The sequence below is a fragment of the Magnolia sinica genome, chromosome 14 (assembly GCF_029962835.1).
Source record: "Magnolia sinica isolate HGM2019 chromosome 14, MsV1, whole genome shotgun sequence".
NCBI lineage: Eukaryota > Viridiplantae > Streptophyta > Magnoliopsida > Magnoliales > Magnoliaceae > Magnolia > Magnolia sinica.
The window spans coordinates 9,948,578-9,970,634 of NC_080586.1; the positions used below are offsets into that span (position 1 = coordinate 9,948,578).

The 22,057-nt window shown below is 39.8% G+C and overlaps 1 protein-coding gene across 1 annotated transcript; it reads right to left on the reverse strand.

The window, feature by feature from the left end:
• Positions 1–229: 229 nt before the first annotated feature.
• LOC131225296 (nicotinamide adenine dinucleotide transporter 1, chloroplastic) lies at positions 230–20,520 on the reverse strand. Its single transcript, XM_058220805.1, has 9 exons — positions 20,141–20,520; positions 19,917–20,012; positions 9,474–9,580; positions 2,980–3,028; positions 2,685–2,803; positions 1,790–1,884; positions 1,617–1,705; positions 1,438–1,532; positions 230–862 (listed from the first exon to the last, which is right to left on the reverse strand). The coding sequence occupies exons 1-9, from the start codon at positions 20,208–20,210 to the stop codon at positions 626–628; spliced, it is 957 nt and encodes a 318-aa protein (XP_058076788.1). The 5' UTR covers positions 20,211–20,520; the 3' UTR covers positions 230–625.
• Between the last annotated feature and the right edge of the window lie 1,537 nt (positions 20,521–22,057).

Consider the following 22,057-nt stretch of genomic DNA (forward strand, 5'->3'; position numbering starts at 1 on the left):
GGGTCCCACCTGGAAATAACAGTGGGTCCCATGACCTGAATTTCGAATCAGCCCCTTCACAGTAACAACTGGCTCCAATCTTTGCATCACTTTCATTAAGCGAGAAAATAATTCTTCAGGCTTAAGCTTTACCTCTTCCATCTTTTATTTACTTCATTCACCCATGAGGTTCCTGACCATGTGGCCTTTAAAAAGCGAAAACTATAGTCATCAAGATTATCAAATGTGATTGACCACAATTTCAACAGGTCTGTGATAGCCATTGCCTTTATCGTCATCATCAAATGATACACATCCATATAACACCCCTTGAGAACAGACCCATTACATCACCGCCAAATGTTACAATGCTCAATGGCCAATTTTTTCCACACTTCAGAAAAGTACATTTGAGTGAGGGGTGTAGAATTTCATTTTTCGCGTTACCTTGAATCACCTCATCAATTTGGATCTACGAGTCCAATCATGACTGTTGATCAGCAAAATAGTGCAAGAGGTCGATAAATTAACTCGCCTCCAGCAGATGAATGTGTGGCCGCGGTGCTGCAGCATGAAACTGGAGCAGGCTGGCTAATGACTTCTCCCTCAGCAAGGCTCCCTCTCCAAGTTGGAGTAGAATCAAATGTCACAATGTGTGTGGGTGTGCCTCGGGAGGGAATACAGTGATTAGAAATCTATGGATCATCTCAAAGCTGGTGAATGTGATTACAGCAGCTGGCGTAGTCCTCATCAGGTTGGTGGCGCAGCCACGGTAGAATCCTGGGATTCCCTCCTTTTGGAATACTTTCTTGATGCAGTCAATCATGCCCGTATATCTCTTCTCGGAATGGTGGCCTTGCTCTTGAAGCCTCGAGCGCACCACCTGCAGATAAAATGGGCATTGGCACAGATGGAAATGGGAGGACCAAGTCAGTTCTCCTGGTACTTGCTACGGAATCACTGAATCAGATCAGAAATGAAGCAAAGAAAGATGCTAGCTACCCTCACTGGCACCCTTTGCCAGATCTTCTCATTGGCACATGTGCCAAAATGGCATGCGTGTGTTGTCCGGCTGTTCATCATGCAGGCCTCAGTGTGCGTGTTCTGCAGAACAAAAGTCAGGCCCGTCTGCTGATCAGGTGCGCCATTAATGTGGAAACACAGAGAGACCAATCATCCACATTTGAAATAGACATGACCCACCTGATGACCGAACTGAGCTTCATTTTGGGCAAAGGGAACAATATACAATGGGGTCCACCAGATGAACAGCACTGATCTTGCTTCATGTCACATTGACACAATGTGCAGTGAGTGGAGATGTGATAGTGCCAATTGCATTCCTCGGAGACTTATTAAAACATCTCTAACACCTCAGTTTCTCACTGGCACACGTGGCCCAAAGGATGCTTAAGAAAGTTTTCTTGCTTTCTGAAAGCAGCAGGGATCAAGGAGTACCTCATGTGGATAAGTTAGCGTGGAAGCGGCTATTTTGGAGATGGATGAGGCAACAGCAACATCAGTTGCACTGAGTGTATCGATGGTAGTGTTATCTGACACCGCAACAGGTAATCAACAAGAGGGCAACAAATGTGTAAAGATAGACATGTAGAATATGAAAATAGAGAACATATTACCTCGTTTGGCCAAGTAGACTTTTATCTTTTCATAGGTTGGAAATTGTATAGCAACATGGCTGACTCCAGCCAGTGCAGGCACCAGACCACTGTTCAGAGCATATATTTAGTACTCCATTTAACTAATTTTGGCAGTTTGAATTCATTTATTACTATCTGATAGATTAAGCAACCTGTATAATCCACGGATACCCTCTTCATGGGCTATTCTCCTTAAAGCCGACAGCGTGCTCCTATATGGCACGATTCCCACTCGCATCCCTTGAGTCTACAAAAGAAAAGAGTCAAAAGGTTAACATGCCAAAACCAACGTTTGATTAATGAGCACAGAAATCATTAGAACCAGAATAAGGATTTTCTAGTGCAAATGCAGCCCTGCTCAAAATAGTTTTTTTTTTTTGGAGATAAATAGGTTCATTCATTTCATCATGAAACAAGAAAACAACCAACAATCAACCACCAAGAAGATTGCCACTTTACCAAATAATATCACTAATACAGAAAAATGCTCTAGTATCTATGAAAGCAAAAAATATTTACCAAAAAAAAAAAGAAGGAAAAAGCAAACAATGCTAAAGATTTACGAAGAATATAACCCATATCTACTGCAAGAAAACCATGAGGCTCGAATAAAGTCGAATACTATCGAGAATCCCTTCATTGGATGAATAGAAGACACTATCAAGTGTTCAACACTGGATTACAAATGTCAAATGATCTGAGAAATGAAATACGATCAATGAAGAGAAGAAATATTCACGGACCAATCACTGACACTCAAAGAAAATAAGATTCAACATCTATAGAAACACTACCAAAGAGAGAACGTTAACATGGGAATGCATAAATCTTCCATGTAACAACAAGATAACAGCCCCTAAGACAATTGGGACAAGAAAGCAAGTATAAAATTACCAGAAGAAACTTGCAGCAACCCATACACAAATTTAAGTGCAATGACTACAGGTAAGTCAAATTTATCATCATCATCATCTATGCCTTTAGGATTTATCCTACCTGATATTTCAAAAACAGAAAGAAACAAAGGATTCATCATATGTGAAATACCTGAAATCTCGTCTTGACCACCCAGAGTGGATTGGTGGCAATGGTTGTTGCAGCTCCAGCACCAGCAGCAGCTATGATGTTGGCACCTATTGAGAGTTGATGGTTCCCATCTACAGATTCTACAGTGATGCAACTTCCAACACATTAGAGAGTCTTGACGGGAAGACAAAAGTAGGCAGAAAATTTTAATACTTAAATTCAAAAGATTAAATAAGTTGCGACAGAAATGTCAAGAGAACAATTGATGATTCTTCACTTCATTAACAATCAGGGTAAGACATTGTAAAAAACTAACCATCTGAATAAAGCAGGCTTTTGAGTTGGTCATACATGGTGAAATAAACCTGCACATTTGATGAAAACAGGATCACTTAAGAGTGCGGAATTTTCTTCAAGCAATTACTTCTAGATATCAAGAAACCCCGCTGGAAACATTATAAAATTACTAGAATATAAGATTCAAAGCTAGTGTTATAGGGCTACATTTCTTCTAATTGTAGCATTAACAAAGGACAATGTTCTCTACATGTCACATTAAAAACAGAAGACACTCCGGGTCAAGTTTTCTTTTCTCTGCTTCTGAGTTCTGTCAATTTGTTTTTTGGATCATGCTCCCTTGTTTTTACCGAGTTGCTACATCTCAGTTTGTTGCTCCTTGTTGCGGTTCTGTCCACTTTTAAAATAAAATTCTCATTACTCGTTTTTTTTTTTTTTTTTTTAAAGGGTCTAAAAGCTTTAAATATATTGAGATGGTATAGATCATCATCACAATTCATAGATGGTATAGATCATCATCACAATTCATAGTTTTGGTGCATCATGATAACAAAACCCTACAAGTTATAAAGAAACCACAAGGATGCTCAACACAATGATATGGCTCAATTTACCACTTGTCTAGGTTTACCACACTATTGTCCTGCATCTTCCAAATCCTGAATCCTGGAGCCTTTGGTTATGAGTAGCATAATTGTAGCTTTGGAAATAGCAATATATGTAATCTTAGACAAGGAGTTTTTGGAAGTTTCACATAATGAGTTTGTTCATGCAATGGCAGTATATGCAATCCATGAAGGGCTGTGAATGGGCTGGACTCGGACCAGGTAAAATCTAAATTTTGCATAGGCCTGGCCCAAACAGTTCAAAACCCGAGCCAAAGACAACTCCAGGCCCAGCCAATTGACAACCATAAAATGACAAGGTAGTGAAAACAGAAAATATCTTTGCTTGTAAGACTCTTGACTTTCAATTCGATAGTCAAGTGCTCCTTTCGGATATATGTTTCTTTGCTTGTGAGTCGTGACAGCCTTGGCTTTCAATTTGATAGTTAAATGCTCCTTTTTCATATATGTTTCTTTTGTTTATGGTTATTGTATCTATCTCAGTAAGTGGTAATCTATGTTCAAAATCAGAGAAATCTTTAAATTGCACAACCATAGACGTTGATTAATTATGCTCAATAAAAATAGGTAAATGGAAAGTTGACCTACATATCACTAGACATAAATCCTATAACTGGGAAACATAAAAATAATTAGAAAATTTCAATACATAAAAATGATATTAATGATCTCAAACTAAGGCCAATAAAAAGGCTCTCAAATTAAGATGGGTACACTGTGTATTGATCATGCGGTTTTTTATTTGCCGGAAAAGTAAGAAAATTTACTGAGGAATAAGAAAGTACAACATGAGAGTGTCTAAACTTTGTATCAAAACTATCAGGAAAAAAAAAACCTTCTGTCATGGGAATTTCCATCCCGAGAAAAATTTGCTGGTTTGAACAGTTCAAGTCAAATTAAATGCCTACAGAAAATACCTTTGATGGAGACCATTTGTTTCTGGATGATAAATTCTTGTATTGACTACATTAATGACGATCCCATTGTCATACCCTTTAAAAGAATGCACAATGTTGCAAGAACTATCAGGGGATCAAACTTATGAATAACATTATGAAGCTTTGGGAGAGTAGTGGAACAAAAATTAAGGCCTCGTTTGGTAGACGCCTAAAAATGAGTTCATCACATCTTAATTAACAGTAACTACGAGATCCTGATCTCCGATGCATAATAATGAGTTCATGTTAACAGTGACTATGTTTAGAGGTCAAGATCTCTAATACACAATTACTGTAAACGAAAATTATGTAAACCTGTTTTTAAGTTTCTACCAAACATGGTCCACATCAAGAAACAAAGATATGAAAACATCAGTTTGGCTTCACGCTAGGGAGATCAGCAATTGAAGCTAGTTTTCTACTTGGGTAATCGATGGAAAACAGTATAGGGAAAAGAAGAAGAATGCAGACATGGTTTTCATGTATCTAGAGAAACCTTACAGTAGAGCACATAGGGAGGTTATCTGGTGGATGATGAGGAAAGGAGTCTAAAAATATATTGACATCATGCAAGACATGTAAAAGGATGTCATAACAGGAATGAGAATGGCTTGTGGTAAGATTGATGAGTCTCCAGTAGTAATGGATCTCCGTTAAGGGTTGGCATTTAGCTGTTACCTACTGGCACTTGTTATAGATGAATTAACAACTCCTAGGATGAGGTCAACTGGTGTATGTTTTTGCAGATGAGACGGTGTTGGTCATGGAGACTAGATATAATGCGGGGGCATTTTCACAATAGGCTCGAGTGGGGTGGCATGTGGGATGCGTGGGCACACTCAGGGTGGGCGGCCTGCAAAACTTGTGTGATTTGGGGCCCACAAGGGGGCGAAACCCATGGACTTGGGGCCTGGGCTATGAGATAAAGAGATTAATACACCATGCTCTATTAGTTCGAGCTTTTAGACCAAGTGGTTAATTGTCCTGCATCAAATTGGTATCAGAATGGGAGATCTCGTGTTCAAGACTCTTCACCGGGGGTGATTAATGTGGGGGCATTTTCACACAAGGGGTAATTAATGCGGGGGCATTTTCACACCGGGCTTGAGTAGGGTGGCCCGTGGGTTGACTCGGGGTGGGCGGCCTGCGAAACCCATGTGATTTGGGCCCCATATGAGGCGGGTGGCTCATGCGAGGCGGAACCAATGTGATTTGGGGCCCACGAGAGGGCGGAACACATGGATTTAGGATTTAGAGGCTCGAAAATTAGCACCACCAAGACAAAGTATTTGGAATACAACTTTAATAAGAACAGTTGTAAAGGTGAGGCTTTAATTAAAATTGATGGTCAGGACACTCCTGGAAGCAATTTGTATCTTTACCTTGGCTCTATTGTTTAAAAGGATAGGGGGAATGTGAGGATTTACAATGGAATCATAACTTAGTGGATTTAGTGGAGGTGCCCTCGGCGTGTTATGTGATTATTGCATCCCTTTGGAACTTAGGAAATTTTTTATAATACTCAATGTTGTTAGGGCAGAATGTTGAGTAGTAAGCAAGCAGTGGGAGCAGAGATTGAGTGTTGCAGAAAGGAGGGAGTTAAGATAGATTTGTGGGAAGACTAGGAAGAACAGAATTAAGAATGAGGTCAAGCAGTTTAGGAGCACTCCCAATAGGTGATAAAATGATGGAGAACAAATGATATGGTTCGATCAGGTGCAACCAAGAACGCAGGTCTAGTAAGCAATGTTTTCAGTACTGGCATCGATGGATGTATCGCACCATTGGGATACGGAAACATATCGATTATTGCATGGGAAATGTCGGATATATTACATAATGTTGTGCTGATTTTTAGAAACATTGGGAAACATTGAGAAATTGGTCAAATTTTTCAATGAAACTTCAGGGAATGTTAAAAAAGACATCATTACACACTTTGATTTTATTTTATTTTTCTAAAAAAAAGAAGTGCTCATAATAAGTTTCCTTGGTTCCTCAACTATGTGCTGTCTGACAGTGTGATGTAACTATATTCAAAATCAACTAATAAAATTTATAAATCATAGAAGGCACGCATGTATGAAAACACAACTAATTAATTATTTTAAAAAATTGCACACGTGGCGTACAAGTAATTGAAATTAAATTGTCCATATTATGTCTTGTAACCCAAAAATTAGGTTTATTTTTTCATCAGTTCATCAGATGACAAGATGGGTGGACATTTCTTGGACAGTTAAGAATGAAAATATCCAACGGCCCTGCTTCAATAAACAAGCATCCATAAATCAAAGGTCAGGATCGTTGAAACAAACAATAAGATTTTGGGATCGTGACTTAGTGACCGTGGTTTGACAATTTAAATAGTTTAAATTGAATTAATATATAACATGTGTACAAGTACGGATTATTGCAACTCCCCTTAAAGAGGACTTGGGTATGTTTTTCAAAAACATTTTCAACTGACTAGTAAAGGGGCGGGTAGCTATCCACCCCAAACACCAGGAGTATCACCCTATGTTAGGCCTAGGGCTCAACATCAGTGTCATCTGTGATTCAGGTGGGCACCATTGGAAACGGTGTAAAGGGGAACTCTCACCCTTAAACCATTTCCCTTGGACCATGTGGCCCACCTGAATCACCGATAGGCCCGATTTTTGAGCCCCATGCATAAATTTTGGTGTGGCAAATAATAGTTGGAATGGATTTCATATAATCATCACGATGTGCCCTATAAAAATCAAGGGGGATGTCTTTCCAAATTGTTTCCTTTGGTGTGGCCCTCCTGAATCACAGTTGGCCTGATTTTTTGGACCAGGACCTAAAGTGGGATTGCAAATATAATGGTCAAAGTGGATCTCACATACATATCAGGGTGGGTTTTTTTGTTAATATATTAGCCAAATTAGGGACACCCTCTCTATTTATTACAAGGTCCACCATGATATGGTATGTGAAATCCACATTAACAATTAGATGTGTAATCTCACATTAGGCCCAAGACCAAAAAATCAGGTTGACCGGTGATTTAGGTGGGCCACACCAAAGGAAACAGTTGGTAGAGATTTCCACCCTTGATTTTTAAAGGGTCCACTGTGATGATTATATGAAATCCACTCCAACTATTAGATGACACAACAAAATTTAGGCATAGGTCCTAAAAATTAGGCTCATTCGTGATTTGTGTGGGCCACACCAATGAAAATAGTTTGGAGGGCAAGCATTGCCGTGTACATTGTTTCCAACTGTGGTCCATTTGAATGATGGATGGGCTGATTTTTGGGCCTAGCATGGAGTGATGCAACCAGTGGTCATAGTGGATTTCGCATAAACATCAATGTGGGGCTCACCTGAGCCACCAACCCTTCACTTGCCTAACCTAGGGTGACACTGCCGGAGCATTAAAGACTTTGAATCTTTTCAATTTTATAATATATATATATATATATATATATATATATATATATATATATAAAGAAAAAAAAAGAAAAGAAAAGAAAGCCTACAACCATAAAACCTGAACTTGTGAGTAGTGTGGTGCACACCACTGACCTCAGTGGTGAGTTGACATGGCAAAGTTCCACGGGCTCCACCATGATGTATTTGTTATATCCACACCGTCCATCCATTTTGCCAGATCACCACAAAAAGCAATGGGGACAATGACACCCACCATTGAATTCTTCCTAGGGTAGTGCCCATCATAATGTTTAGTTGCCATCCAAACTATTCACAAGGACACACCGACATGGATGAAGGGAAAACACAAATATCAGCTTGATCCAAAACTTCCATAGCCCCCAAGAAGTTTTCAATGGTAGGCATTCAATCCCCACTGTTTTATGTGGCGTGGCCTACTTGAGCTTTGATCTGCCTCATTCATGTTGTAAACTGGTCTTGCAAAATGTATGGATGGTGTGGAAGAAGAAGAAGAAGAAGAAGAAGAAGAGGAAGAAGAAGAAGAAGAAGAAGAAGAGGAAGAAGAAGACGAAGAAGAAGAAGAAGAAGAAGAAGAGGAAGCCTGGAACCATTCGGGGAGGGGGGGATGAGAGAGAGAGACCTAGCAAAGAAAGGAGGAGGCGAAGAGGAAAACCAAGCATTTATTTATTTATTTATTAAGTTTTTTGGGTCTCCTATTGCCAGTATCACCAATACATCCAGGTATATGGACAATATCTCGCAATGCATCACCGCTATCAGCGATACATTGCGATATATCACAGTAATATCGTTGATACCCTAAAAGCCATGAACTTCAGTAGGGTTTTGTATCGGCTAGGTGCAATACTGATATTATTGACAACATCTCGCAATGCATCACCAATATCAGCAATACATGGCGATATATCACAGTAATATCACTGATACCCTAAAAGCCATGAACTTCAGTAGGTTTTTGTATCAGCTAGGTGCAATACCGATATTATTGATATCGTATACGCAGCTGGCAAGGAGGGGAACAATGACTAGGGTTGAAGCGCTTGAAGAAAAGGATGAGAGGAAGACATAAAAGAACTTAGATTGAAGTGGTGCGAAGGGATATGACCACTTTCTCATTCACCAAGAATAGGACCTTAGGATCGCCCGTGTGTGCACATGCATCCAAGTCTGTGTATGAATGGTCTAAAGATAAAGTAGGAGAAGGAGATAACAACATATGATAATTCAAGATCACATTCTTCGATGAGGACAATCCAAAGGTAAATAGAATAAAAGGATATAAAATTGTACGCATTGTATTGAACTTTAACCATCACGATGATCATTTTAGTCATGCTAATAGTAATATTTCAAGTGTTTTTCCTTGCGTTAAAAAAAGAAGGAAACATATGTTTGCATACTTCAATTTCTTGAGATCACAAAAACCGAGAAGAGAACAACCTATAATAATATGCAACTAACAACTTTACTAACAGGCACTAGCTCGGAATAGTAGGGAAACTCACAGCCCAGTTTGGAAGTAATGCTAACACTGTTGGTGAAAGCCCACGATACATGCCACGCATACCCTCCTTCTTGAATATTTGTTCCAAACTCCCAACTATAAGACTACCTGGTACCATAGAGAAATTAATACACACATAGGCGTTTTGAAAAACTAAACATAACACGATTAGCAAGGGTGCATTTACACATCAAAGATGAATAACAAATTGGGTATGTCGATAATTGAAAACCTAGTACCTAAAATCAAGAAACAAGGGACAATAATTTAAATAAATAGTATGATTTCCAAACATGGTGCACTTCACTGTTTCTTCTTTCTTTCTTTCTTTTATAGCAAGTACCATAAAAAGATGGGTAAATCTTATAAATATAGAAGTTCTATTAAAAAGAAAAGGGTAAATAAAAATTATTACACTTCAAAAATGGTAATTATTCCCCAATACAGAGAAAATTTCAAATGCCACTTTGGAAATAGAGTCAACAAACCATTGTCTCTTCATAAATGACAAAATGAGATGTTCAACTTAGATGACAGACTCTAAACAACAATATCACTAGCAATGAAGGATTATATTCAAAGTTCGGATTCTTTCGATGAAACCCACTTGATAGCATTTTGTCAATGCCCTTCCTCCTATAAAGGACCCCAAATAGGATGAACCCTAAACCCTAAACCCCAAATAGGATGAGCCTTCTCAAAGAATCCAACTCCAACCTTCTGCATCACTTTAAATCCTTGAAGCTCACCATTTTGGAGAGACCAATTAGATCTCACCCATATCAACTCTAAATTCAGTCTCAATGTGTCCGATCGGCCTAGGTTTCAAATAGAACTACAGACAAATTTTGGCTTCGAACATCCAGGAACCATGTCAAACAACCATTCACTCCAAAAGCTTAAGCTTTCAAAGTGTGGTGTATCAATGTATATCAAGGGACTTTATCACTTCAACACCCCCCTGCACGTGCGAGGTGGGAACTCCACATAGGAACATATTGACGAAGGTGGAGGGACACTCAAACCATAAATAGGCCGGGCTTAATTTCCCGGTCCCTGGGCCGGACCTGATTTTCCTGACCCCCCGTGGGAGAATAATATATTAGCGAGGCATATTTGCTGCTCTCGAGATTCGAACATAGGACCTTCCGCTTTGATACCATGTCAAACAACTGATAGCAGGAGTGCGAAACTGAGGTCACTAGTGGTGCACCTCTTGCCGATTCAATTTAAAAAAATATAGCTACCTAGAATGACTGCATTCAGATAAACAACACTATTTTTTTAAACTTTTATTGTACTTTCACTCACATACAAGTTACGGACTGCTGCAATACATAAATAGCTGAAAATAAAAACCAACTCCACTTTCCTTGCACTTTTTTCTCAACTAAACAGTAATTGAAAGACTCATTCAACAACGGCTGAAATATCTTCCACTTTTTTCTCAACTAAACAGCAACTGAAAGACTCTTTCAGCAACGGTTGAAATACTTAGTCAGCAACGACTAGCTGATTAGTCGGACTGACTTGTTACAACAAGTTTATCTTTCAACATTCTCCCTTAAACTTGTCTCTTCAAACTTCATCATCCCGAGCATTGCCTTCAATCTTGTAAACACATTGTGTTTGAGGGGTTTTGTAAAAATATCAGCAATCTGGTCATGCGTCCTGCAAGAAACTAATTCAACTTCTTTGTTCTTCACATGCTCTCTAATGAAATGATATCGAGTATCAATATGCTTGCTTCGTTCATGAAACACTGGATTCTTTGCTAGTGCAATTGCTGAACGATTATCAATGTAGATCTCTGCAGGATGATTTTGTGGAAATCTCAAATACTTCATAACATTCCTTAGCCATATACCATGGCAGACAGGTGAGCTAGCAGCAACATACTCAGCTTCACATGATGATAATGTTACAATCGATTGCTTCTTTGATGTCCATGTGAATGCTGTATCTCCCATACAGAACATAAATCCTGTTGTGCTCTTTCTTTCATCCAAATCTCTTCCCAAATCACTATCAGAATAACCAACCAGTTTGCAAGCTTCACTAGAAGTATAGAACATACCATCATTGATGGTACCCTTGATGTAACGAAGTATCCTTTTCGCTGCATTCAACTGTGATTGGTCAGGAGTCTCCATGAACCTACTGACTAATCCGACTCCATAAAGTATATCTGGTCTGGTACATGTCAGGTATCTTAAACTTCCAACCAGACTCTTGAAATAAGTTGAATCAACATCTCCTTGCTCATTCTTTCTTAACTCTAATCCCGTTTCTACCGGAGTAGTGACAGGATTACAGTTCTCCATTCCAAACTTCTTCAGAATTCCTTTTGCATAATTGCTTTGGGAGATGAAGATTCCTTTCTCACTTTGCACAACTTCGATCCCGAGAAAATGTGTCATTAGGCCAATGTCAGTTATTTCAAACTCTTTGATCATGTTCCTTTTGAAAATTTCAAACATACCTGAATTGTTGCCGGTGAAGATCAGATCATCAACATATAGACATGCGTATAACAAGCTTCCGTCTGACTCCTTCATATATAGTGAATGCTCGTAGGACACTTCTCAAATCCATTCTTTTGGAAGTAATCATCAATCCTTGTATTCCATGCATGAGGCGCTTGCTTTAAACCATACAATGCCTTCTTCAGCTTGTATACCTTATCTTCTTGGCCTTTATTCATATATCTAGGTGGTTGATCCACATAGATTTCTTCTTCAAGATATCCATTCAGAAATGCTGACTTTACGTCTAGCTGATAAATCTTCCATTTGTTTTGAGCGGCTAATGTAATTAGCAGTCTGATGGTCTCAAGTCTGGCAACAGGAGCAAAAACCTCTCCATAATCAATTCCTTCTTTCTGCTTGTATCCTTTTGCTACAAGCCTTGCTTTGTACCTGTGGACTTCTCCTTGAGCATTTCTCTGTCTTGTAGACCCATTTTACTCCAATGGTCTTGCGGTCTTTTGGTAGAGTAGTCAGCTCCCACGTTTTGTTCTTTTCAATGGATCTAATTTCTTCATCCATTGCTCTCTTCCATCTATCTTCTTTGTTAGCTTCTTCAAAGCTAATTAGATCACTGCTCATCAGAAGACAATACAAAGTGATGTCCTCATCCATTGTTTCTGCATACACATCATTCAAGCTTCGATAACCACGAGGTCTCATATCTGAAAATTCTCGTTCCTCTAATGATGAAGCTTCATTCCTTAGTGCTGAAGGGGAACGGCATGGAGGTGTCTGTTGTGGTTCTCTAACCACTTCTCTCGACTGATCATGCTCTTCTTCTTCTTCAAGAATTACCTCTGCATTTTTGGAGGATTCAATTCGATCCTAGTTCCAGGATTCATTTTCTTCAAAGATGACATCCTTGCTGAAGAATACTTTCTTGGTGATGGGATTATAGAGCTTGTATCCCATAATTCTGTCACCGTATCCAACAAGGATACACTTTACTCCTTTATCTTCAAGCTTGGTTTGCAAGTATCATAACTCGTGTATAATAATCAGCAATAGTTTCTGGGAGATTCATTTTCAAAGATTCCAATTCACCTCGAAGAGATTGGAGACGAATCTTCTTTACTTTGTCAACACCTTTGTGTGTTTTGTAGAGAGTCTCCCAGACTTCTTTGGACGTTTTGGCAGATGCTATGATCTCGAACGTGGATTCATCAAGTCCTTGGTATATGATGGACTTTGCTTTGCAATCCTTTTTCCGATCGGATCTGAGGAGTACCTTTTGTGCTTCTTCCAAAGCAACTTCTACTTCTTTGGAGACTGGTTCGGAGTAGCCATCCTCAACGATATCCATAACATCCTGAGCACCTAGTAGTGCTCTCATTTGAATGCACCAGTTGTCGTAGTTGCTTTTGGTGAGCTTCGGAATAATAACCTGCGCATTTCCGTTGGCCATTTATAAAAATATATAATATTTTCCTTATACCGCCTTCTGGAGATTGAATATTGAAAATTTGATTCCGTAGATAAGTCCGGAATGAACGAAATAGTTGGAAGGAACTATTGGATCATCTAAATCAGGCTCCGGATACCTTCAACAAGGCTCTGATACCACTGATAGCAAAAGTGGGCAGCTGATAGTAGGAGTGCGAAACTGAGGTCACTAGTGGTGCACCTCTTGCTGATTCAATTTAAAAAAAATAGTGTTGTTTATTTGAATGCAGTCATTCCAGCTAGCTATATTTTTTTAAATTGGAATAAGTTGTTCTCATATAGGGTTTATTTGGCGCTACCATGCTCCTCCAAAGGTGGCGACATTTGTGTGGCTTGCAGGAAGAAATAGGATATTGACAGTGGATAATCTCCGTAAGAGGGATAACATGCGTCTCTTTTGGAAGAAAGAAGGGGAATCAGTGGCACATCTCTTTCTCATCAGTCCTTACACATGGGAGCGTGGGACTGCATCTTTTTAGCCTTTAAGGTGCCATGGGTGATGCCAAATTCCATGGAGCATCTTTTTTTTTTTTGGGTCTTGGCACATAGGGGGACCCTCTTCCGAAGAAAGGAGGAATTGGCATCCTGCCTATTTGGCCATTCTTTGGTGTATTTGGATTGGAAGGAATGACATGTTCCGGGGATAGGAGTGAAACCCTAGGAACCACAGTGTAGAAAGGTGTGTTCTCTTGTATTAAGGAGTGGAGTTTGTAATTTTGGGTTGGCTTATTTTTCTTTTTGTCTTTCTATTTTCTCGAGCCTTTGGCTCCCTCAAAAAAAATCTTCAATTTTCAAATAAATAAATAGTGAGAAGAATGAAAGGAGGTGAGAAACAGTGATCCTCCTGTCACTTTCTCAAGAAAGAGGCAAAAGGCCTTCAAGAAAACAAATGAACATGCAACTCCAAAAGAAACCTCAAAAACAAAACTGATCCAAGCCACCCTAGAACCAACCATCGGGGGCCCTCACGCTCCAAACAAGTAAAAACATCATCATATGAGTAACCATTAAATGGCAGAGAAGACATTGCTCAACTTGTAATTACAGAAACAAGAATTTGCTTGGTAGTCTTGAAAGGGAGCCATTTAAGACCCAAACAACTAAAAGAGGCAAAATGGAAGAAGTGACCCCTAAATCCTTCGCCATATCATGGTGGAGAAACAAGTGATTCATGTTCTTCCGGCACATTTAGCACTATTAGGCAATGGCATCTGCTGTTTCTTAAGGTTATCCACTATGATAATTTTCATTTCTAATTAGTCATAAAAAACCACGCAAATGCTTGCTTTCTAAGTGGGTTTGACACCATTGCACTTTAAATTTGCATCCCCTCTAAAGTCGAGAGAATACCTGATGCAGGACAATTAACCACTTCCTCTAAAAGCTCGAACTGATAAAGCATGGCGAATTAATCCCTTTATCTCATAACCTAGGCCCCAAATCCATGAGGTAGGTCCTCGGCCGAACCCTCCTCATGGGCCCCAAATCCATGGGTTCCACCCCCTCACGGGCCCCAAATCCATGGGTTTTGCCTCACACGAGTCACCCGCCTCACATGGCCCCCAAATCCACGGGTTATGCGGGCCACCCACCTCGAGTGTGCCTTGCATCCCACAGGCCACCCCACTCGAGCCCAGTGTGAAAATGCCCCTGCATTAATACCCTCAGTTCAAGCCCTTCAACCACGATTAAAATTTCCCTCACTAGAGTTGTCTCTAGCCTTAGTTGCACATGTTTGAACCATACGCTGAATTATATTGTATATTGAGCAATATCTTTACGGTGTAATTGTCTCAAACCACAAGTTTAAACAAGTCTCAATCAACGTTGACTGTGATTTTGGATTATCAATACACATGCCCACATCTAATGGATGTGGAGTCCCCATCTTCATGGACACGTTAGCAATGTCCCCAAACCTTTTAAATGGCACGGGGTGGGTAATGTCCCCATTTCATGGACATGTTAACAATGTTCCCAAATCTTTAAATGACACACGGGCTGACCTATTGTCGATCTGAACCATTCATTAAGCCATGGTGCAAAAATTGTGAGGTTCACCGTATTTCTATGGTAAGAAATTTGTTAGGAACGATTCTAAAAAGGATATGCAAGAATTCCTTCTTCTTTTTTCCTTTTTTCTTTTGAAAGGTGATGATAATTTATTAAGGAGAGCACAATGCCTCAAAAAAAGAGACACATTACATCCCACCTAAGAATGACCACTCATTTTGATGGAAATCCTTAATACACATAGCACAAGAATGACCAGATGGTCCACCAATTCCACCCCTCTCATACACATAGCACAACGATTAGAAATTACTATCAAGGTATTCTATATTGGTAACGGTGGCCGTAACGGTCACCACCATTACCAATACGTGTATTGGCCATAGCGGCCGATATGGGGGCGTAACGACCGTCGTGACCCCCGTAACAGATAAAAATTTTCTTTTGCCCAAAAAATTCTGAAAAAAAAATAATAATAATAATCAAGAATAATGTAAATATTTCAAATACATATTTATTTTTTGTTTTGAACATGTTTATGGTAGTGTAATGGTCCACTCTTTGGCGAGAGTGTTGTATTGGGCTGTCTAGTGATTTTATTTTATTTTTTTAATATGATTGTGTTTCTAATGTTTACACATCACAAACATGCATTAGAACTAGAAATCAGGGGAAAAAATGCATAAGCTTCTATTTGCTCGAATCATTTCAATCTACAATTTTAATTTTAAAAGTTATAGTAAGAGTGGTCAAAATCTATTGTAAAATGATGTAGGAGAGTTTTTGGAATGAGAAAAGTGAAAAGAGAGAGAGAGAGAGAGAGAGAGAGAGAGAGAGAGAGAGAGAGGAATTTAAATTGGAAAAAAAAAAGTGATCGTTTTTCAACCATTACGAGAGTAACAGTCGTTATGCCTCGTAATGGCCTTTATGGCCACCGTAACGGCTGATACAGTCTCAAAAAACCAACTACTCCATTTCACCCAGGTATTGCGTAACAGTCATGGCCATTATGATAATGGATATGGAACACCTTGATTACTATTCTTGCATGCAAACCATGTGAATGTTGTGACTTTCGGAGCAACCCCGTTGGACCATACAACAAAACACTGCATCCTTCACTGGAACTTCATTGGCCAAGTGACCTGTAAAAAGACCGAACCGAAAATCAACCTGAGTTTTTAATGACCACAATATAGAGTCATCGCTCAAGAGTTGAGACCACTTGTAACCGATGTAACCATTCCATTAGACAAAGAAGCTTCTCCATTTTGATCTCTGATAAATCTCTACAACACTAGGGTGTCCACACCACATAATCGCCAAACCATGTGAAACATCGACCTACGGTCACGTTCAAATCTGCCGTAACTTTGGCTAGTGATGGGAATGCCTCCAATAATGGGCATTCCCTGATCTGAAAGTGAATTTTAAGAAACCATTCAAGCAAATACTAAGGAAGATAAAAGATGTATGAAAAATGGGTGGTAATAAGTGACCCTCATGTCATTTCCTCTTTAGTGAGTCTATAGGCCACCTCATTGGCATGCCATCCCTTATAATATTAGAGAAAACAATTCCCAAGATAAGAACTAAAGATTATCTCCAAGATAAAAGAGGTGAGTTCCCACAACCCAAATTAGTTGTTGCCCATTGAATGATGTTGGCAGCCGCCTCTGATGACTATGTTGCTAGAAAAGAAGAAGATAATTTGCCGCCAGCCTTTGTCTAAGCAAGAATGCATCCACTTCATTCAATGCCACTGAAGCAAGACAATTAACCACTTGTTCTAAAAACTCGAACTGATAGAGCATGGTAAATTAATCCAATTATCCCGTAACCCAGGACTCAAATCCATGGGTTCCACCTCGCGTGGGCCCCAAATCACATGGGTTTTGCGGGCTTCCCACCTCAAGTGTGCCCCCGTATCCCACAGGCTACCCCACTCGAGCCCAATGTGAAAATGCCCCCGCATTAATCACCCCCGGTGAGGAGTCTTGAACACGAGACCTCCCACTCTGATACCAATTTGATGCGGGACAATTAACCACTTGCTCTAAAAGCTCGAATTGATAGAGCATGGTGAATTAATCCATTTATCTCATAGCCCAAGCCCCACATTCATGGGTTAGGTCCTCAACCGAACCCTCCTCGTGGGCCCCAAATCCATGGGTTCCGCCTCACACGAGCCCCAAATCGTATGGGTTCCGCCTCACACAGGCCCCAAATCACATGGGTTCCGTGGGCCGCCCACATCAAGTGTGACTGCATCCCACAAGCCACCCCACTCAAGCCCGGTGTGAAAATGTCACTGCATTAACTACCTCACCACAAGGTTGCAGAGAAAGACATTATTGTTATTGTCATTATTATTATTATCATCATCATCATCATCAATCAAGCTAAAAGAATACAAGAGAACATATTAGAAGCCCAAAAAGGAGCGAGCTATGTTAGAGTCAAAGCGATGAATATTCAAAGCCCAATCTGATACATCTCTCTTTTACTTCCAAATAATTTGATCCCATGATTGACACTTGTTTTCAAAGCAACGTGCATTATGCTCACCCCATATATTCCAAACGCATGCAAGAAGGCTCAACCTCCATGGAAGAAGGCAATGTTTCAATAGCTAGATACCATGCCGCGCCTGGAAAAAGTTTGGAACTGAATATGGCATAACCCATTGCACTTTAAAAAATTCCAAAATATGGCTGCAAAGCCAATTGGCAAAATGGCAATGGATTAGAAGATGGTCGACTAATTCTGCATCCCTCATACATGGTAGGCAAATATTTGGAAGGATCATTCCCTGCTTTTGTAGATTGTCAATCGTAAGGATCCATTGCCTGCCCGCTAACCATGCGAAACATGCTACCTTAGGAGGGGCCCCATAGGACTAGAATTCAAACAGGTAGATGTTGTTTTGGAGATTCCTCTAAGGTTGGATCATGTTATAAAATGACTTTAATGAAAATGCACCAAAAGGAGTTGCCGGCCAAACCAAAGAATCACTCGAATCCGGAGAAGGAATGTAGAGTTAGAGACGCTCCAATAATTCTGTGAGTTCCTCTGCTTTGGAATCTGAAAGAGCCCTTCTATATGGAGGGCACCATGTGCCCCTACCACCTCCAAATGAAAAGCACCTTTGGACTGAGATGTTCTTTTCGAGAGAGAACAATGCGAAGGAGGGGAAATCCACCGCTAAAGGCCTACTACCGCACCAAGAGTCCTCCCAAAAATGAATCCGCGCTCCGTCACCAAGATTAAATGAAGAAGAACTCATAACTAATGGGGCCACCAAGGATATAGCCTTCCAAATAGCCGAAGTGTGATATAATGATGACTTCTTGGTCACCCAACTCCTTTCTTCCAAATCGTACTTCCAAGCAATGACTTCCCCCCAAAGCTTATCTTCTTTGACTCCGAATCTCCACTGCCATTTACGAAGCAAAGCCTCATTCATTGATGCAAGATCTCTCAAACCCACTCCCCCATCGGCTAGGGGATACCATACCTCTTCCCATTTCAAAATATGAAATTTGTGCTTATCCTCTATACCCTACCACAAGAAGTCCCTCCTCAATTTGTTGAATTTTTCTATCACCAACTTCGGGCATCTAAAGAGAGACACAAAGCATAGAGGTAAATTTGATAGTGATGCTTTAATCAATGTAATGTGCCTAGCAAGAGTTAATAATCTCTCTTTCCAATTAGATAATTTCCATTTGAATCTTTCTATAACTTTGTTCCGTAAGTGCTTGGGGGGTTTTCCTAGGCATAGCGAGAGTCCCAAATAAGATGATGGGAAAGAACCTGTGCCGCATCCAATATGTACATAATAAACTGATCACCAGTTTTATGAGTCGTTGAATTGAGGAAAACCAACTCTTCAAACTTTGAAATATGATTATTTTCCACTTGATTTCATGCCACAAATTCAAAAAACATGTTCCATTTCTAGAAACTAGAACATGCATTTTTGTGTAAGTTAATTCATGCAATGGATATATCAATACTTCATGAATTCCAACTAGAGAGCAGAGAAGAAAAAACATTAGAGACCGGTAAGCTGAATCCCTCCAGACAGAATAGAGCACCCCAACATCCGCCCATCTAAAAGATAAACCACTTGTGGTCACTGATATAGTGTGGCAGTGAGACAACCAACAGGGCAATTAGCGTAAAGATGGTAGACAACAATCCTTAAGATTGGTATGTAAAGAATTAGGATCCAGCAGTCATGCTGGTAGAAGCATTCAATGAAAAGGACATTCAACAAATTCAGAAGACCAATTCATCAAACAAATATATATATATATATATATATATATATATATATATATATATATATATATATATATATATATATATATATATATATATATATATATATCTCAAATTTTCCATTTTTCATAAACAAAGGAAATGAGGGGGGAAAAGAAGAAGAAGAAGCCAACCTTTGATACTGCCATTATTGAGCTTCGGCAAGCCATGCACCTGAAATCTCGTCTTGATAACATCCAACGGGCAAACAAATGTAGCAGCAATAACTCCTAAATAAATAAATAGTAATCAAGAAATTGTATATGGTGGCAGCAATTTAAACATTGATCAAATTCTACTAGAAATTTTCAAAAGAAACAGAAAAACGAAAGAAGAAACGTCGATGATTTCAACGTACCAGCAGCGGCACCAGCACCGGCATTGCAGAGAAGGCCTCTGGTGCTAGGAGCGTGTGATTCGCTGGCCATTGCAGGAATTCGAACGGAGAGATCGAGGGGAGCTAGGATTCTGGGAAACTTCTAGGGTTTCCTCTATCAAGAGGGAAATCGCAGAGAACCAGAGTCGCATGGCCAGAATAACGAGAACGGCTGAGAATTCCTTTCTATAGGAACCGAAAATCAGAGACGGAGAGAGAGGGAGGGTGGGAAGGGTATTATAGGAAAATTACGGTTTTGATGGGGACAAGATCGGGAGAAAGGGTAGAGAAGCCATGAAAGATACTGCATCATTGGGGTTGCAGAACTGCGTTTTGAGGCTTCTCTCCTCTTCTCCCCTCTCCCTCTCTCCCCTCCCTCTTATTTTAATCTAATCGCCTTCGCTGTTGGAGGACGCTGTATGATACGTAAGCCGCATCTTTGCACTGTATACACGGCTTTTAAATTATGACATGTGGGGCCCACTTTTCAGTAATCCAGACCATTCATCTGTTAGTTTACCCCATGGATGGACAATTTTAAAAATATCCTTGATTTTCGGAACATAAATTTCAATAGTATGATTTTTTTCATTTGAATGCAGACTACCGTTGTATATATTTTCTTAACCGTCTATCTGTAGGTTAAAAATCTAAAATCTAAGAAATTCTACGTAGAATTATTTTCAATAATTATTCATCGACAGTGTGATACAATAATTTAACGGTCTGGATTGATGGCCTGTGGACTCCACTTGCCAGAATTAAAGTCCGTGTATGATGTATGCAAATGAGGACTGCGGATCATGTAATTCTCATTTGACGGAGTCGTGCGACCGCAATCGGCCTGAGAAAATCTTTTTAATGCAATGCATATACATTCGATCAGAGTTGGCAACTACGCTATAATACGAAATGGTGCGTACTGCGCACTCCATCTTGCTTTCCATCCGTCGAGTACGAACGGGAGATATGTTTGCACGACTCTCGGTTTATCAACATGTGATGCGTATTTCACGTGGTTTCCTATGGGAATTTCCCACGCCTGAAAAAGGCTGGCCTACGATTGCATGCCACGTGGCATAAGCGCAGCGCTCCGGCTGAACAGGGATATTGCATGCGTTTGGAAGTGGACGCGGATTCGCGGATTCACTGCGAAAGCGTTACGCATAACGCTCGTGCGCTGTAAACTTAGGTGGGGCCATCCAGACGTTTGTGATAAATCTACCACTTCCATCCGTTTTGTGAGATCATTTTAATAATTGAAATGAAAAATCAAAAGATCCAAAACTAAGTCGGCCTCGTTGAAAAGGAAAGAAAAGGGTGGGTAAGAAATTCCTAAGCTTGAAACCAAGCTGCAATGGATAGTGATGTTTACCTACCATCCTTGCCATTTATAACTTCATTCCCATGTGATGAACGGAAAACACAAATATTGATACAAAATTTAGAAAATTTCAACTCCGCATGTTCAATCTTCCATTTCTTAGCACACTGTGATATTGGATCCTGCTCATTTTTAACCTTATGGCCTAAAATGATTTCACAAAACGTACAGGCAAGGCAGATTTCTCACGAACACCACTACAGGCCCCACCTAAGATTCAATAAGGAACCATGCTGTAAAGGCTTGTCGTTTGGAAGTTTACTTTGTAGAGTAATGATTGGGGAGAGCAGTAGGTGCAGCTCGGGCTTACAGCCCTTACTGTGGGCCCACCCTGAAGTATGTATTGCATATTATATCGTTTATTCATATGACATAAACTTTTAAGACGAGCTAAAAATGATGCAGATCAAAATATTATGCTGGAAGAAACGGTGGTAACAATAATGTTTTGATAAGGTCACAAAAACCTAAATGAAGAGGAAAACTAGATCAAAACCTATGTGGCTCACAAAAAT

What these genes read in the sequence shown, in the direction of transcription:
- LOC131225296 (XM_058220805.1), bottom strand. Translation starts at nt 20,210, where the DNA reads ATGGCCAGCGAATCACACGCTCCTAGCACCAGAGGCCTTCTCTGCAAT. An exon ending in CAATAATGGCAGTATCAAAG is followed by an intron (nt 9,581 to 19,916) that starts GTTGGCTTCTTC and finishes CTATGGTACCAG; the next exon opens with GTAGTCTTATAGTTGGGAGT. An exon ending in CATTACTTCCAAACTGGGCT is followed by an intron (nt 3,029 to 9,473) that starts GTGAGTTTCCCT and finishes TCAAATGTGCAG; the next exon opens with GTTTATTTCACCATGTATGA.